The sequence below is a fragment of the Rhinolophus sinicus genome, chromosome 15 (genome assembly GCF_057876585.1).
Source record: "Rhinolophus sinicus isolate RSI-liver-muscle chromosome 15, RSI-T2T, whole genome shotgun sequence".
In the NCBI taxonomy this organism is placed as follows: domain Eukaryota; kingdom Metazoa; phylum Chordata; class Mammalia; order Chiroptera; family Rhinolophidae; genus Rhinolophus; species Rhinolophus sinicus.
In genome coordinates this window covers 1,962,305-1,981,200 of record NC_142515.1, presented here as the reverse complement: position 1 = coordinate 1,981,200, position 18,896 = coordinate 1,962,305, and the positions used below count along the sequence as shown (strand labels likewise).

The following is an 18,896-nucleotide window of genomic DNA, read 5'->3' as shown; positions in this document are numbered from 1 at the left end:
GCAGAGACTTGACTAGCCAATTTTGCACCTGGATTTCATTTGATCCTCACAGCAATGCTGCCGGTTACGTTCGTGTTCAGGTCGAGAAGCAGGCTCAGAGATGCTACCTGTCATGCCCAGGGCTGCCAAAGGATGAAGTGGCACACCTGGATTCAGAACAGTGTCCCTTTCTACCCTCTGCTGCCCAACAGCCCTGGGCTCCTGTGAGCGCTTCTTATTAAGCTGCAGTCTTCATGCAAATGGCGAGTTTGATAAAATAAGCAAACAAACACAAGCTCTAGCACCACCATTTCTAAGGGCCTTAATTTGACAGGACAAGTGCAGGGCCCCCCAAGGGCCTTAATTTTAAGGGGCAAGTTTGGAGGGAGCAGGGCCTGGAGCGGCTTACATGGGCACCAGTGGTCTTTATTCTGAACACCCACCTTTGCATTTGGAATGACAAGGGCTTTGTCCTCCTAAGAATCTGTGTTCCCAGCATCCAGCAGACGCGGGGCCCAGAGAGGGCAAGGCTAGTGAATGGATGAGTTTAGCCGTTAGCTGTGTGGCTTCTGCTCCAGCCATGGCACCTTCAAGGGAGGTGCCCCCACCCACACCCCAGTCTGGTCTGGGCTGTGGTCAACTAAAAACCTCTGTAACATCCCCGGGATGTTAAGGAGAACCCAAACAATGCGAATGCACAAGATACCCACCAGGTCACCTCTCGTCTTCGTAATTACATCTTACATTTCTGTGTTCAGATCAAAATGTTACTGAAGCATGACCAGTCAGGACTGTCTCCAGGGCCCACACCTGGTCCTCAGCTGTGTGTTGTACAGGTAACCGGCATGGTCTGCTCACTGGGGACAGGTTGCTCTTCCCCAGGAGGGTCAGGATCCCAAGGATGCCCCCCCCATCCCCCAAGTCAGCACATGTTTGTTTTTCTGAGGGTCATGGTTTTGTCCCAATGTCATCTTCACTCAGGTGTTTTTTTATGATGAGACTCGGTATAAGATTTTTCTAAATGTAATACTTATAATGATCTAGGCATACTTCATTAAGGCAAAAAGTAAAATAACCCCCTGCTTTTGAACTTTCAAAATATCTCTACATGGAGAACTTCGTGATCTCAGCCAGTGCCCTGTATTATTTACTGACCTTGTAACTATGCTCTTCAGGGATGACCAAAAATAGATAATTATTTACCATTGTAAGACTTTATGACCAGTGCAAATGAGAGATGTACAGGCTACTGGGCACTGTGCCCTGACCCACCCCCAATGTAACTAAACACTGGCTACGTCCAGAAGGCAGGGATCTGAGAGCCTGTCGTGTTGCGTTTTCTTCCTAGGTGCTATAGGTCAATAAAAATATTAGTAACTGCAAGTGTGCCTTCTAAAGCCCACAGCTTTAGCGTTGGCCAGAAAGCATTAACTGTGTCCCATTTTAACTTATCCCTGCTTCTAATGTCTTGGTAATGTTTGTTAAATGCCAGACACCAGTGCACTTTCTGTGCTGCGCCATGTTTCAACAACAGACTGAAATTTTAGCATGTTTTATATTTCATCCTAAAATTTTTTATTAGCAAGTGTATGAAGTCACATCGGTTATGTTTGATAATCCATTTTTGGCACGTATTCTCACATAAGTTATAGGGTGTTTTGCCTCTCAGCTCTCACAACATAGTACAGAGAAACCCCAGCACGTGGAAATATGACTGATGCCACATCAGTGTGTGGCTGGAAATAATAAGGATTATAAATGACTCACTAGGTATAGAAAATAAGGGGAGAAGACTTATTGGGGGGAAGCAAAAAAGCTTGCTCTCTTTATGCACAGCTGAAAGAAGGCACCGTGAAAGATATATTACTATTCACCTTTTTTATTTCTAAGGGGGTTTTTATTAACCCCTTTTTATCAATCAAAATAAATTGATTGCCAGTGAATGCAATATTTTCTGACTATTTGAAATTATAAAACAAAACCAAAGGCACGCAAACTCACATACTACATCTTCTGGCAAATAAGAGACAACCCCCCCCCCTCCAATGAGACTGTTAAATAGTGTTAAAGATTTTCTGGCCATTCCTTAAAACAGGATGTTTCATTTAAAGACAGGAATAGACAGGCCTTGGGACGTGTCTGGAATTCGGCTTTCTCCTGCTGTGCTAGTGAGCAGGTATTCCAGAACGCTGCTCTTTAACCTTTATGTCCCATCATAAAAGGACATGTTTCTGTGGGGTAAATACAGCAATGGCCAATAACTCGTTTCTGGGTGAGGAGCGATACAACCTGATTCACGGGAGGGAAAACCGGGTGGCCAGGACCCCACTGACAGTGCACCCTGAAGAGGCGTCCAGTCACGCTAGCTGTGATACACAATCTACAGAAAAGAGAACATACACAACAGGAATAAAACCCAGCAGTTAAAAGGTGAGGCCCTGTGGGGCTTCCCGTGAGGGGCTATGGCCGAAGGCCTCCCTGGAACCGGGAGCTCTTTGGTTTCCCGCTCAGCCCTCAGGGCAGCTGTGCCTGGCAGGGCTGGCCGGGCCAGGCCTGTCTGCAGTTGGCCAGACAGGGCTCAGCACTGCTCTGGCCCTTGGGTCCCTGGCATCAAGCGTCACCCATTTCAGGGTCCACACGTCTGTCTCTTCCCCATTGTATCGCCTGTTACTCATTTCTTAGTTTAATAGATGTGAGCTGAAAATAGAGTATGTATCACAGTTAGAAAGTCCTAGGTGATACTGGCATCAACATTTTTAAATGAGATATTTCTTCTGATTAAAACGAAGTGGACGTGTGTCCTAGGAATGAGCGGATAGTAGACACTAACTTAAACTTGGGCTAATAATGGAGTCACGGCAAGTTTGGGCTTTGAGGAGAGGACAGGAGTGAGCACAGAGGTTTCAACCTTAGCGTCTCTATCATGAGAACGTGCACTACGGCCCCTTTATTTTATATACTTCCTACAGAGCAACAGGGCTACACGGCGTTTAAACATCAGCGGGTTGCTTTTCTCTTTCCTTTTTTGTTTCATTCTAGAGGAAGGAAATTAAAATCAGCAATCATTCCACAGAAGAATCATCCCAGCCATTGAAATCCGAGGTGGGCAGGGCCGTTTGCAGACCCTCTGAATGGGGAACCCTTTCAGAGTTTGAAGCAAATCCAAACGGGTCACATGGCCCAGGGTTATTTTATTGTCACCATCTTCCTGAAGTGCCCCCCAGCCTCGCTGGGAGCAGCTGCTGACCCCTGGGCACGGAGGCCCCACGGCTGACCACGCGGGGTGCTGCTGGCATCACACAGCTTCCGTTCTGCTCCCTGGTCTCTAATGTGGCCACCGTGGTGAGTAGCATCACACAGCCCAGGCCAGACGGCTCTGGAAGAGGCTCGAGAATACAGATTTCAGATGATTGAAAGAAACAGCACTCGGTGTTCCTTTGTCCTGCACCCGGGGGACATGCCACCGTCATGTTTTAGAGGACACAGAGAACGGGAAAGGAGCCATTGTGGCACTTTTGAGGCACTGTGGCAAACATAGGGGGACTATGGTGGTCACGATCTAACTGTAGTTAAACTGATTAGCTTTCCAGGCTGGGATGGCACCTGCTCAGTGGGAGAAAACTGGCGACCAACTCTGTCCTTTGGCCATAGCTTGGACCCCAGAACTTAGCTGTGTCTCTAAGGGGTGTGTATGCGCTCTCAGTGTTCCCACACCTCTGTTCTCTGACTCCCTTCCACAGAGAAGGGCCAGGTCTGCTTGTGGTGCCCGCTGGACACTCCAGACGTCCACTCTGTGAGGTGTCGTCTCTCTGCCAAAGCAGCCTGTGAGAGAGTGCCAAGGTCAGCAGGACAGAAGACCCTTGAGCTCACACGAGGCAGCGTGTGCGTGGGGCCCATGTCCAGAAGGGACCTTGTTGAGATGTGAGCTCTTGGAGCCGCACAGCCTGAAGTAGCTTGCCTGGTGACAAGTTCTTTGCTCTCTGAGTTTTGTAAGCGATCGTGTTTGTGACACCAAGGCAAACTCATCTGGGTCCTTAATTTCTCAAATTTGAAACAAGAATTACAAATAAAAGCAGAAAATTTACTCCAGGTATACTTGGAGAATAAATACACACGTGCGTACACACCATGGTGTTTTTCTGTAAAACACCTGACAAGATACCGTGCAGCTGCATATAAACGTACACAATGATGGCGAATGATAACCACCCCAAATCTGCATCTGGGTCATCACATGGGGAACTGGCCCTTTGCACCCCTTGTTGGCCCCACCCCTCCCGTGCCAGCATGCTTGCACATGCACGGTACAGACTTGGTAAATTGTACAGGGTCTCAAATACACAGCCGACTGAAATGGGAAGGGAGGGAGAAGGTGTGAAGTGTTGGCAGGTCCAGGGGAAGCACACGTTTTTGGTGGCTCAGCAGAGCATCCAGAGACACATCACCAGTTTGTGCAGATTCTGAATTGTGGCCTCTAGGTTGAATACAGAAAAGCACTCAACAAAGGACGCCCCTTCCCAGCTTGAAGAGGTGGCTGATGCCACCTACAGCCGGGAAATCGGCACTGCAGCCCTCACCTGTCACCCTGTCTGGTCCTCCCTCAGTGAGGAATTCTGAGGAAATGAGAATTCATGTAGGATGGAAAATGGGCAGTCAACTCTCAAGATGAATCTTTTTCTGATAAATTGTAAACAATTAAAAACATGTTTAAAAATTATTTTGATGAGAGTTTTTGGAAATTGCACCATGGGAGTGAGATTTGTGAGCTACGTTTCTTACGTTTCCTCTAGAGAGTATCATATGGGATGCGGTCACATCTTCTTCCCCCTGTGCAGACAACTGCAAAACATTCAACCCAACACGTATCTAGGTAGTCTTATCTTCTTAAAGGAAACTGGGTTACTGTGAAACCGTCAGATAACACACTTCTGAAAAGAAATGGAAGGTATTTTTATTGGCAGAGCCAAGATGAAGTATGACTTGAAACCCGTTTTACAAATAAACTTGAGCATAAATTGTCCATTCACTGCTTTGAGATCTTTTTTCACGTTTGAGGAGCTGTCAGAGGTCCTTCATAAATATGAGTCTTATTTAGTTTACTGGATATGTAATTCTTCTTTCCTTTGAAAATCATTATTTTTCAAGCAAGTACAGCAAAAATACAACCCATAAACATCTAGCTACGACAGCATAAACCACCTTTACAGCCCGCATGTACGTAGAGTTCTCCCAGTAAAAGCACTTCCTGGTAAGGAAGACAACACAGAAACTTGGCTGACTTGTGCCGGCCCAAGTTCCGGCTCCTACGGGCTGACAGAGGGGCCCTCACAGCCTTCCCACTTCCCTAGCCTGCATCGTCCTCGCTATCAGGGTGACAGCTGGAGCATCCCAACTGTCAGGCTGGCCCTTGGGCTGAGAAGGAGGGCTAGTGGCTTGGTAGGACCTAGAATCCGGTTTATGTCCACATGGTTTGTGAGGCTCCTTTCACAAAGCCCATTCTTGGGGCCACCAAAGCTAATGGACAGTGGGGTGATATTCCCTGGTGGGCTCTGGAGGGCAAGATGCAGACTGTCCACCTCTCGGTTCCCCCATTCTGCGTCCAGGTTGATGGTCTCTCAGCGAATGCTGTGCCAAGGATGGTGGCAGGGCTGGGCGTGGGGATGCAAGTAGGCTTAGGAGAACCTAGTCCGGGGATTCTGCTCTGGGCTTTGGTCCACCCGTCAGGGCTCCGGGGAAGGCGTTTGGGCCCTTCCCAGCCAGGCGCCCATCGGTCACTGAGCCCCTGGACATGGCCGTGGGCCCCCGGCCAGCTGTGTGGTTAGAGCCCGGGAGACTGGCACTGAGCTGACTCCTCCCGCGAGCTGTTAGCAAGTTCTCAGCAGACGTGCGGGTGCTCACTGATGCTTTTTATAGCAGCTCCAGAAGATATCGCAGCTTGAGAACAGAAATGAAAATATGTATCCTTCAGGTGCCAATCTACTGTACTTACAGTTTTACTATTTCTCTGCAGGGGGCCCCATTAATCTTGCAACAGTGAAATTCCTAAGGAAATTAATTCCCTCCAGTTGGGGTTATCCTCAACTGGTCTTCGGGGGCAGAGTAATTGGAATTTAAGAGTCTCTTAAAAGAAAGGAAATGTTGGCCACTTTACCTGAGTAACACACTTTCCAGTGCAAATGCTTCACCCATTAAAGCAGGCTCACTCCTTCCCTCCTGGTACCCTGTGTGTCTCAGCTCCTGGGGTGGGGTTTACAAAGACTCCGCCAGCTGGGGGTTCAGTTCCAAGTGCTCCTCCACTGGCTGTCACTCCTTTCCACTCTGGGTTATATGTGCCCACCTGGAACTCGGCACTGTGCCCTGCCTGCCACGGAGGATACCACCTGGCTGGGCAAAGGAATAAGCCAGGCATCATCAGAAGGGCATGGCTGCAGTATTTCCCTGCCTTTGCAGGAGCAGTAAGTGTTAGCTGTCATTACTGGGAAAACACACACACACACACACACACACACACACACACACTCCTTTAGAATGGGGCAGTTTGGGCATAGGCTGGCATTCCTTTGCGACCTGCAGCTTTGTCTGGAGCTTCGCTCTCTCAGGCCAGGCCTCAGCCCCGAGGACCCAGAGCCCCAGCTTCCTGGTCCCCATGCTCCCGGCCCCTGAAGTGCCATACAGCACCTGGGGAAACCTAATTGTCCCATCCTTCTCAGGGCTGTGCTGCTGTCCTAGGAAAACTGTTCCTGGTGCCTCACCAAGAGGGGCCCAGGAGAAGCCCCTGCCCAGAGGGTACTTAAGATGAAGTGTCACTGGGTTCCAAAGGGGTCCCCACCTCCTTCACTGCTCCAAATTGGAACTAGGATGTGGCTAAACGATGCTTACATATGGAGTCAGCAGAATGTCGGTGCCTGGGATGAACCCACCCTGGGGACACAGGCCCAAATCAGCCCCCGTATCTTGGTTTCCAGTGGTTTTGAGCTTTCAAGCACTAATAGGGGCGCAAGGAAAAGCCAAGTCCAGAGTGTAACTGAAGCAACAGGCCAAACCAGTTTAATATGACAATGACAAGTTTTCTCCTCTGGGCCTGAACAAGAGAGAGAGGACTGGGCTGTCCAACATTGGAGCAGCACGTGGGATGGGGTGGCAGTGGGAGTGAGACGAGCTTGAAGCCCAACGGGAAGGCCCCGGGGTGAGGCCTGACAGTCACTCGCTGGCCCTTGCCTGCTGTGGGTCTGGCCGGTTTCCTTGGCTATAAAGTGGGGTAGGCAGTGAAGGTTTTACAGCTGAAGGTTGCACAGAATGCTAAATGCAGGCACGTGTGCAACCGCTTTGGAAGGCTGAAACCACCATATACCTGTGTATACACTTATGTACTTGGAACCCAGATGCCACAGCTCCCCAACATGCGGCTCGGGCTCAAAGCCGAATGGAGCAGTCTTTGTTGCCTACGTGAGAGCATTTTCAAGCTCAGGCGTCATCTGCTGATGTCAGGCCTGTTGATACCAACAGTGATAACTGCAAAAAGAGCAGGGGGCAGGACTGGAAATGTCTGGGAATGTTCCTAACTTTTGTTTTGAAGTAGGGAGTGCGCTCTGTAGCTGGTGTATGCTGCTTTCGGCAAATTCCATTTAAAGGAAAAATCAGGATTTTTAAAACAGCCACATTAGAGGGCTGCTTACTGTTTTGCTTTGTTTTTGAAAAAGAGCCATAGACCACATTTCCCTGGTGCATTACAATTTCATTGTTTTTTAAATTACAAGGCCAGTTCTGCTCTTTGAAACAAACGCCAATGACACTCAGAAGACTACAATGTGAGGCATGAAGGTCCTCCCTTTAAAACGCCCGTTTTCACTCTCTGGAGGCGAGCTCTCCTACCACTTTGGGGAGACCCTCCTGAAGGCCTCTTCCTATGCTACATACAGCCATGTACAGTTATATATTTGTGTACATATAATTCTGTTAAAAATGGTTACTGGAGCCTAACCCTGTTTTGCAACATGCTGTTTTTCCCCCGTTGAATTCCCCCCCCCCCCCCGTAGTAATCTCTCGGTTTCCTTTACTAAAAAGAAAAAAAGAAAAAAGAAAAAGAGTAACTAACCTTTTTATTTTAAAATAATGTGGAGTCACATGCAGGTATCAGAAACGATACAAAGAGACCTGTGTACACTTTCTCGAAAGATAACATCCTGCAAAACTGTAGTAGTGCCACACCCAGGATGCTGGTATCCATACAACCGACCCATTCTTTTCAATTGCCCAGTTTCACTTGTTCTTGTTTGTATATATTTTGTTCTATGCAATTTTATCACATGTTTGAGTATCTCCCACCACAGTCAGGAACAAAACAGTTCCTCATTGCTCTCCTGTTGCATTTCAAACACTGTAATTTACCATTGTCAGTAACACCTATTTCTCAGGGTGAGGCACATGTTTAATGGGCTCCTAACCGTCACTGTCAATGACCAGAACAGCGCTGCCAAGGGAAAATCTAGGGTGAGCCGCAAATGAAAGTCACTACATAACTAAATTTCTAGCAACCCCATTAAAAATACAAAAAGATGAAAATTAAATTTAATAACATGTCTCACAAAACCCAATATATCCCAAATGTTATCATTTCAACATGCAATCAATTAAAAATTACTAATGAGATAGATTATTTTTTTGGTACTACTAAATCTTTGAAACTCAGTGAGCCCACTTTTCCAGTAGCTGCGCGTGGCGAGCGCGCACTGAGCACGGCTCTGCCCGGCTCTAATGCAGACGCTGGGGTACGCACATCCCTGCCTGCCTCCACGAGAACTGAGCTGCTGGAGGAGACAGCACAATTCCAGTCCGGTGAGATGTGCACGTGGAGAAGCGGCACAGGTGCCCTGGACACGACGGAAGGCTCCATCGGGCCTGCCCTCAAAGCCTGTCCAGAACCCCAGGGCTGTCCAGGAGGAGCCCCGCCTGTCTGGGTGGGAGCACGAACTGTCAGTGACGTGGGAGCTACAACAGGAGCGGCGCTTTGGAGAAAAGGCCAGGTGTGGTGTGGGGTCCTCCAAGAGGAGACAGCCCTCCCCAAAGCAGATGGCGACTGGGCTCTGGGGGTGGAGGGACTTGCCGTCGAGATGGAGGATACTCAGGGCATGGACATGACTCAGGCCGGAGAGTGTGTGCGGGGCCTGAGAAGTGTGGGAGGACGGCACCTGGAGAGTCAACATTAGGGCGATGCCCAGGGAGCCAGGGAAGGGCTCGAGGTTCGAGAGTATGGGGACCTGGAGGCCCGAGTGAGGGAGGTGCAGGGGTCCCGGAGCTGGGCCGTGTGCCAGGCGGCGCTGCTCCAGGTCACAATGGGTGGTGGGGGGCACCGCTGGACTCGGGTTCGGGTCCTTCAGGTCCGAATTCGAAGGTCTTCGTCCGTGTTGAGGTTCCGAGATGGCACAACCTCTCTTTCCCTGACCGCCCATCCAGCCTCACCTTGGTGTAATTTCATTTTAGGTTCAATTTTTGTTTTGTTCTGTGCAAACCTGACTTCACTTACACTCACATCACACGCACATCCTTGTCCCAGCTGCTGTGGGAGGTGCAGGGAAGGTACGGAGCAGAAAGCCCCGCAGGCAGGACTCCTGGCCGTCGGGGCCGGGAAGCTCAGGAGCAGTGCGCAAGCTCAAGCAGCCGGAAGCTTGTCCCCAGGTGTCCTCGTCTCGGCTGGCGCTGGCGCTGGCGCAGGCGCAGGCGCAGGCCCGGGGCGGGGCGGGCCCGGGGGCGGGGCTTCGCGCACAGAGCCGGAGGCCCCGCCCCCCGGGCCGCCGGCGCTCGATTGCTCCTGTCTGGCGGCGGCAGCATGGCGGCGGGAGCGGCCGAGACGGCGGCGCTGGCCGTGGAGGTCGGCTCAGCCCAGCAGTTTGAGGAGCTCCTGCGCCTCAGAGCCAGGTGAGCGGGGCGGCGGGCGGCAGGGGTGAGCGTCGCGGCGGAGGCCGGCCTCGCGGGACGGCGCGGCCCGGCCCAGGCGGAGCGGCCGGCGCGGCCCCGGGCCCTGGCCCCTCACCGCGGCGGAGGAGCGGGTCCGGCCGCACAGCCCCGGCGCGGCCCCTTCCGCGGTGTGACCGGCGGCGGCGGAGGAAGGCCGGGCGGGGCCGGCGCGGCTGCCGGCTGCGGGGGCGTCTGGGGCGCGGGGGGCGCCGCCGGCAGCCGCACCTACGGCCGCCCCGGGCCGCGGCCCGCGTTTCCTGTTGGCCGCGCGGGCCGCTGGGGTCCTCCCGCCGGGAAGGCGCCGGGGCGGCGCGGGCGCGCGGTCCGCGACTGGGGACGAACGGGCCCCGTCGTGCCAACCGCACTCTGTCGGGGCCTCCCGCCCGGGACGCCCGTTCTCGGCGTGGCCCTGGCGGAGCGGCTCCAGCGCCCACTGCCCGGAGCCGGTGCCCTGCTCAGCCTGCGCCAGCCGTGCGCCCCCGGGCAGGTTCCGTCGCCGGGCCTCGGTGTCCGCAGCGGTGAAATGGGGCAGGACAGTGCCCGCCCCGCGGTTGGGCGCACAGTCGGCTGCTGCGGGCACCGCCCCGCGCGGCCTCGCGGGCACGAGCGGTCAGCGTTCGCTCCGCGTTTTCTGGACGGAGCGGAGGGCGCGGCGCTCGCACGCAGCAGATGCTCACGGACCTAAATGCGGTAGTTTTGCTGATGAACTTGAGTTAGAGACAGGTGCTGCTCTGGGCGAGTAGCTCGGGTGGCGTGTGCAGGTGAGACGGGGGCGCAGTGCCTTCGTGGAGGATGGGGAGGGTGCGAATAGCTGGTCCTCGGCCTTTCGTGCTTTAGGAAGGGGATGGAGTTAAAAGTGTTAACCACACAGCTCTTCTGGCGTTTCAGGGGTACCTGGAAAACGGTTTGTTTGAAAAGGAGAGGGGGTGACGTCTACTCATTGATGGAAGGTGGGTTCTGGTTCATCCCGCGCTCCACACATCTGAAAACAGCGCAGTTATGAAGTCACCAGAGGTGGCCTCTTAAAATGAGCAGGGCTTGTGTGGACCTGCCCTCAGTAAATGAACTTGCTGCCATCTGGAAGACCATTTTGCTTTTTGTGTATTTCATTTTTTGAAACATTAAGGTCCTTAAGGTATCACTATCAGGAAAAATTTAAATGTAAGTACTATTTGGATGTGTTCTTGTCACTGGTCTGTACTTGAAGTGACTCCAAAACAGTGCACCTTTTCCATAGAGAGAGTTTCATTGGGCACATGGGAAGTGATGCCTTCTATGTGGGGAAGGAACAAATCTCTGCAGCTTTTTGTGAAAATCAAAGCATTTAAGAATTATTAAATAGCATTCGTTAATGTAATAATTTAAAGTCTACTTTCCAAATCTTCACTTCTCAGTTTTAAAATTTCACATGAACTGAAAATTTTTCTTTGCTTAACTCAATCACATGTTTTACATGTTAGTGAAACCTCAGGTGGTCTGTACAGTGGGGATATTAATATCCATTTGCAGAGTAATTAAGGTTTTGCCTATTTGTAAAATGTTTACTAGAGTCTAGCATGTGCTAGTGTTTAAGAAGTGGTAGCTTGTGTTACCTGCAGATGAATAACTGTCGGAGCAGAACACCTGTAATAATAGAAACAGCCAGTAATGAGCACAAATTGTTTTACTGATGAAGAACCCAGGTTCATGGCATTGTCTGAAATCCCATGAATCAGGATTTCTCTAAAGGTTTTCCTTAAACAGTGCACCCTGCATTTTGGGCTGTCCGTGAAGATGGAGACAGTGCTGTTCCGTGTAACCCAAGAGAGGGTGATACATAGCATTTATGCTTGTTTCAGGTTTATGTCCTTACGACATTAGGCACCATGTACTGAACTGGAAAGTGGAAGCTACGCGTCTAGATACGAGAATATTGCGGATGAGTCACAAGAACAGTGAACATTAATGTCATTCTTGAGTGTTTTCAAAGTGCTTTATATTTTTGTTTGATCTTCCCAACATCCCAGGATTTGGGTTATTGCTGCTTCACAGAGGTGGAAGTTACATTACTCTTAAAAGCCACATTCGTAGTAATGAAATTTAAGTTGTATGTGTGTACTTTTTTATTTTCTTTTTTGCATGTCATTTCATATTGTTAAAAAGTTTGGTAATGTATTTCAATTTTTAAAATACATGTAATTATGTTGTGAGCATTTTCCCATGTCATTAAAAAAATCTTCAACATACGATTTTTTCATGGCTTTATAATATTTTATATGACTTAAAAAAACTTGTTGAGCAATACATTTTTGCATTTATTTGCTATGGAAAATAATAGGAAAGTATTCATTCACATAAACCTTTGTCTCTAATACTTTCTTTGGATACTTGAAAGTGGGAAATTTCTGACAAGTTCCAATTTAATTTGAACCAGCAGGATATGAAAGTGCTTGTCTCACTCCGTCTTTCTTATCATTGAATATTATCATTTAAAAAATCTTTTTTCGATCCGGTAAAAAGTGGTATCCTAACTTTTAAAAAATTGAGGTATTAACTTACATACTATAATAAAATGTACAGACCTTAATTGTTAGATGTGATGAATTTTGACAGTTGTATACACACAAATAGCTATCATTCAAAACAAGGACGGAGAGCCGCAGAAAGTTCTTTAGCCCCTTTCCAGGGCTCCCCAGCACCGATCTGCTTTCTGTCACTGTAACTCCGGTTGCCTGTTCTTGGACTTAATGTAAATGGAGTCACACAGCTCCTGGTCTGTCGTTTTACTCAGTATATTTTCGAAACTCATCCATGTTGTTGCAAGTAGCCATAGTTGGATTCTTTTCATTCCACTGTATGAACGTACAGCAGTTTCTCTAGGATTTGCCCCTTGTGTCCGAAGCTGCTATGAGCATTCTTCCACGGATCCTTTGGGGACCGTTTTCCTTTTCGCCGTCCCTTAGGCTTTGGGGCACCCCTTCATTCTCTCAGAGGCTCTGCGTGATGAGACTGGAGTGGGCAGAGACTCACGCAGGAGGGTTTTGAAGGGCCAGGTAGATTACTTCTGACCTTTATCCCATCAGCCAAAACTCACACCCAGGGCCCCAAACAACTGCAAGGAACACTGGGAAACGTAGACTAGCTAGATGCTGGACAGGAAGAGGAAACAGTGCTGGAAACACACTCTAGTGTCTGCCGTGGACGCTGAGGCCCACCTGCTCACACACGGAAACTTCTGAGTTCTGCTGGGTACAAAGGAAAACACACAGATGGGGGTCTTCCCTAGGTGGGTCCTCCTTTAGAGCCTCCTACCTTCCTTTTGTGTGCCCCTGGGCAACCCTCCCTTCTGTGTCAGTCGTATCTCTGACCCCTGTCGTCCATTTTCCTTTGGTTCAGAAGAAGACCGTGCTTCCCACCTGGGGAAACAGGACTTCCAGAAGCATCGTCTCCCAAGCTCTCCTCCTACTTGCCCCCCCCCCCAACACCTACACATATATCTATGGCTTTACCCTTCTTTGAGTCCTTTGCTTCTGATCCAGAGGGGACAGTCCCTCTTCCCAACGTGGAGCCTGTGCTCTAGATTTTCCATCTCCTGCCACCAAGACCCTGCATCCTCAGCTGTCTCTTGTGTCTTTTTCAGCCTCTCGTTGTCCATTTGTACTGTCCCCTCACAAAATAAATGGTCCAGGTTTTCTGGTTCTAATGAAAAGCCCCTTCCGAGATCCTGTCTTCGCCTCGTTCCCTCCCTGTTTACAGCCAGATCTCTCAGTGGCCTGTGCTTCCTGGTTGTCAGCCCTCCACATCCTGCCATCAGACTCGCTGTCCCACCCCCTGGAATTCCTCTTGCCTCTGCTGGCTGTCCTTTCCTGCTGCGCTGGGGGATTGTCCCTCTTTCCTTCTTGACTTCTGTGAGGCGCTCATCTCGCTGTGCCTTTTAGGGCCCTTCTCTGGCCCACTGCCTGCCTCCTTTTCCTCCATCTGGCCTGTAACTCAGGCCTTGAGGCTCTGCCCTTGGCCCCTTCTTTGTCCTGCTGCATTGGGGAGTGAGCGTGATGCCGGCATGGACAATTTGATTCCCGCGTCTGCAGATCAAGGGCAGACTTCTTTCCTGCGCTCCTGATTGCCAGCAGTTCACTCGCCTTCCTTTTCTTCCGGGTGGCGGCTTCTGTACTCTGATTCTTGGCTGGTGCCCCCATTAGCCATCAGACCTGAGCCCGAAACTTAGTGTTTTCTGTAGACTCTGCTTCCAATGTCTCCAAATCCTGCCTTCCTTTTCCTGGAACCCCCCATTGCCACCCTTTGCTTCCACTCTCCTTCCTCACCTGCACTGGTCTGGTTTTACAGCGTGTTTGTAAGTCTTTTCCTTGCCCACGGGTTAGTTGTCCTTGGTTCCGCTCTCCACGTAACGTATTTTAAAACATTTTCTTCCTGATTTTTCACATTTTTTTGGTTGGGGGATTATATTTAAACTTAGGATTCTGTGAAACTAAAGTGTTTTGCAGTTGTATATGAGGATAGACTTAAAGATACCTTTGCTGAGATAATTTTATATGAAAATAGTTGGTAGATGTGCACAGATTCCTACGAAGGTCACCAACAATTAATCCACTGTTCTGTCTGTTCATACTGTCAATTTTTACAGTCTTTTGTAGCATGGTACAAAAGTATATCTTTGTAAAAAGCAGTTCCATTTTCCCATGTTTTCTGCTTGCATGCTTTCATTTTCAACATTTCTATTCCTAAGGGCACAATTTTGCCCCTTCATCAGAGTATCGTGTTTAAAAAGGTAAACACTAGCATTAATAAGCATGCTTTGACAGTCATTTTTCACACAGTGTGCCTCTACTGCAGAAACCTCGTCTCCACCTTTCCTAAGGGCTGAACATACGGTGGATTTATGTGACTATTAGTTGAGATGGATGAATATTCAGAATCACTTCATATGAGCTAAGTATTGACTCAAGAAATAGCATTACCTTGGAAATTCATAGACAATAGTCTCAAGACCTTGCAAGTCCTTATATGTCAGTCTGTGTTTAATATAACAAAATTCTAGCAGTACGAAAAGCATTCAGGCAGATCTCATAAAGGTTGTGTTTTGGTGATAGAATTTAGTTTATATCAGTATTTGCTTATTTCTGAAGATACCAGAATTTTTAAAAACTGCGTTTTATTGCCTTACAGGTCCCTCCTTGTCGTCCATTTTTGGGCACCATGGGCTCCACAGTGTGTTCAGATGAACGACGTCATGGCAGAGTTGGCCAAAGAACACCCCCAAGTTTCATTTGTGAAGGTACTTCATTTCCAGTGTCGTGTCTTTTATGAGTTTATATCAACGAATATAGGAACGGAGTGGTGTGGAATTCCACACGTTTATCATTGGTGTTGGGCTCTGTGATTTTTGCAGTAGATTCTGCATAAAAATCTTAAAATGGTTTTGCATTTCTGAAGTCCTGAGTACTGTGAGACCCACCACGCTTCTCCTAACGTGTGCGTGGGGCAGGAGGGAGCAGGATGGCAACACGGGAGTTTCTGAGTGATGACCGTGGTTTAATATAGGAAAATGAGTAACAAGATGTGTTTCATTGGAAAGCTGGGTGCGATGTGCAAAGGGATGAAGGGGTGTAAGGTGCGGGGATCCACGGAACAGGAGGACGTTGCTGTCTGGATCGGGTAGCACTACAGAGAAACGGACCGGTTTTCTCACTAGTTGAGGAAGCAGAGGACAAAGGAAGCCAGGCAGTCTCTCTGGCTTTGTGCTCCGTGATACGTGTATCCTGCTTTGTTTCGCTCTGTTCTGCGTGCTGTGTGTCCCTCGTGCCTCCGCTGGGCGGGTGAGTACAGGGAGGCGGTCACTGCACCTGTGGAGGAGCTCATTTCTTTAGCTAGTGAACGTCGTCAGGACTCCAGGCTGGTTTAGGCAGCGTGGCCAACATAGGAGTTGAGAATCTTAGAAATGAGTTATTGGGAAGGGAGACACACCCTGTTTTCAAAGCCTGAATGCTTAGGATTTAAAACAAACAAACAAAAAACCAAAGCCTTATTTTTTCAAAACAGAATTTATGAGTTCATGGGACATGTGGGCAAGTACACCTATGTATGGGTGAAAAATGACAGCGCTGTGTTTGACTGCATGGCATTTTCTGTGTAAACAGAAAACACTGAATTTGGACGGGCTAATTCATTTGTACAGTAGGTATATAACTTTCAGACAGTTTCTGTATAGGTCAGTGTGCTTTGCACTTAGATGGCTTGAAAATCAAAACCAGGTCGAAGTGCATTGAGTAGGCGCCCCCGGCATGTCAGTGTGCATTGAGTAGGCGCCCCCGGCATGTCAGTGTGCATTGAGTAGGTGCCCCCGGTGTGTCAGTGTGCATTGAGTAGGCGCCCCCGGCATGTCAGTGTGCATCGAGTAGGCACCCCCAGCATGTCTGTGTGCATTGAGTAGACGCCCCCGGCGTGTCAGTGTGCATTGAGTAGGCGCCCCCGGTGTGTCAGTGTGCATTGAGTAGGCGCTGCCCGCCTTCTCACTTCGGCCCTCATGTCCCACCCCATAAGTAACTGCTTGTATTAATTTTGTATGAATCCTTCCAGTGTTTCTTTATGCAGACAGAGCGAGTGTGAATATAATGGTTAGCTTTTTAAAATTTAAGGACTTATTTAAAATTCCAATGAAACGTGTAATGTAACCTTAGACTGTCACCCTAAAATGTCCCATATAAATAATAGAAGGGGACATTAAAACTGCATGTTTGGTCAGTGATAAAAGATAATGATTACAAGTGAAATGAATGATTAAACATTTCAATCATAAGATTAATCAAGATGATGGTAATTGTTGTAAGTCTGCTTTTATGTGTCTAATGTTACTGGTTTGGGTAGCACATTGTTCTTAGGTGCCATCTGAATGATTTATTTAAAGTGACTATAGAATTCCCTCTCACGTTGGTACCAGACTTGGCAGAGAGACTTTAAGTTGTTCAGGTGCTTAAGTGTGTCAGCAAGCCAAGCTTGGGAAGCCCTTCCCTGTGGACACCTGAGCCCACTGCACCTGCCATTCCCGGGCCGGTGATCGCAGGTGCGCGCTTGTGCGGGCACAGTGACTTTCCAGGTAGTCATTCCATGGCACGGTTTTCCTTTCACTAGACATCGTCCAGGGCAAAGACAGTTTGCATGGAATTTGTGAGGTAGGCCATTTAAAAGGCCACAGTGGCTAAACACCGGCGGGCAAATGTGGAGTCAAATATTTGCAACGTCTGTTGGCATTTCCTAGTAAGAGAGGCATGTGGTTCATTTGAAAACAGCTTTCTTTTCCCAATAATGAGAGCTTTTCGAAACTTCTGGGCTATAGAACGGATGTTCTGCTATTTCTGTGACTTTTAATTTGATTTCTTAGTCTTTTTTTAATGGCTGCAATAGTTTGGCACTTTTGACTTGTGAAGTATAGCGATTAGTTCATTCTATGATTTAGATTTATAGAATCATTAGTAGGGGATCTTAAACTTGATGTTTTTAATAGTTTGATGGTAAAGTTTGGTGACCTCAGCAATTTCTCATTTTGTAGAAGATGGTAAAATAATACCTGAGAAAAGTTAGCATACATTTTGGGTCCAAGTAGTTGGTGCTCACATCACCGAATCTGAACCCCCCCATTTCCCGGGCTGGTGACGTGCTGGTGACGTGCACGTGTCCTCCTTCGGGGCCACGTCGATGCCGCGTGGGGTCCCACACACCTGCGTCGGCAGCTTGTCTAGTCACGTCCTGAGGCTCTGGGTCCCAGCCTCGCATTCCTTCCTCCCGCAGCTTAGAGGAGACACATGAATGGTTTCTGTTACTACAGTTCTCATAGAAACCTTATTTTTACTGAATAAAATTAAATAGTTAATGAAAATGTCAAATGCCTTTGCTTTTCCGATTACGTCAAGTCAGTTTGTTAGCACGACCTAAAGTGGGAATACACATTATCATTTAATCAGTTGTTTGGTAGATAGAATCTTTCAAGATACAGTGTCCAGCAGAGGTGTATAGCAGTGATAGTCACATCGAACCGTTTTGTGTGAGGCCGTCCCTGTGTACCCCTCTGGCTCGTTTATTTATTTATTTGTTTATTTAGTCTCCGAACTTAGTCTGTGCCATTGGTTGAACTATTTGTCAGGAAATACCTTGTATTTTTGTCCTTTAGTTCCTGTTTTGATTGGCTTCTTGACTAGGTGGTGGGTGCTTGAAGTGTAGGCACCGTTACCTACCATTTTTTAAAATCGCTCTCCTTTGTGCAGGTGGCTCCCACCTCCCTTGCCAGCCTCTGTCCCCGCCTCAGTTCCCGGATCCCACAGGGCTGGGGCCCTCGTTTTTACCATGTGATGCACTTTAGTATGAAATTCTCAGCATCAGTCTTACCAGCCATCTGGTCAGGGAGATTTCACACTATCGTATTTCATTTACTATTAATCTTGTTTGTATGATAGCTGCTGTACTTGCATTTTATGTCCATTATAACTTCAGATATAAAGTCAAGGATACAGAATGAGTTATATACTTAAATTTGTATTTTTTGGTTCTTTACAAAATAGCAACCTTTATAGTTTGATTTCTTAAATGTGCAGTGTCTTAAAGATATAGCTCACTGTTTAATTTCTGAAGGTCTGTACAATCGGTATAGGTAATTTCTGTAGTTTACACTGTTTAAATGTCTGTACAATTAGTGTGTGTAAGCAGACAATGTAGGGCAATCTCCAGACGGTCACCAACTGGCTAGGTAACTAGGTGCCAACTAACTGGGTACCAAGTAACTAGGTACCAACTAACTGGGTGCCAAGTAACTGAGTGTCACCTAATTAGGTACCAACTAACTAGGTGCCAACTAACTAGGTGCCAACTAACTAGCTGAATTCCTATTCTTCAGTGTCAGAGAAAAATCAACCAACTTGTTTATGTAGGATTCATTTTTTTAGGAACTCTAAAAATGTCTCATAATTCTGGTAGGA

General features: G+C 48.3%; 1 protein-coding gene across 1 annotated transcript in view; it reads left to right on the top strand.

Moving 5' to 3' along the window:
* The first annotated feature begins 9,737 nt into the window (after positions 1 to 9,737).
* The window catches only part of GLRX3 (glutaredoxin 3), a 29,224-nt gene continuing 20,065 nt past the window's right edge, over positions 9,738 to 18,896 (top strand). The window contains exons 1-2 of the mRNA XM_074338793.2: positions 9,738 to 9,894; positions 15,097 to 15,205. Of these exons, the coding sequence (XP_074194894.1) occupies positions 9,806 to 9,894; positions 15,097 to 15,205 (198 nt within the window). The 5' untranslated portion in view covers positions 9,738 to 9,805. The remainder of the gene's footprint in view (positions 9,895 to 15,096; positions 15,206 to 18,896) is intronic.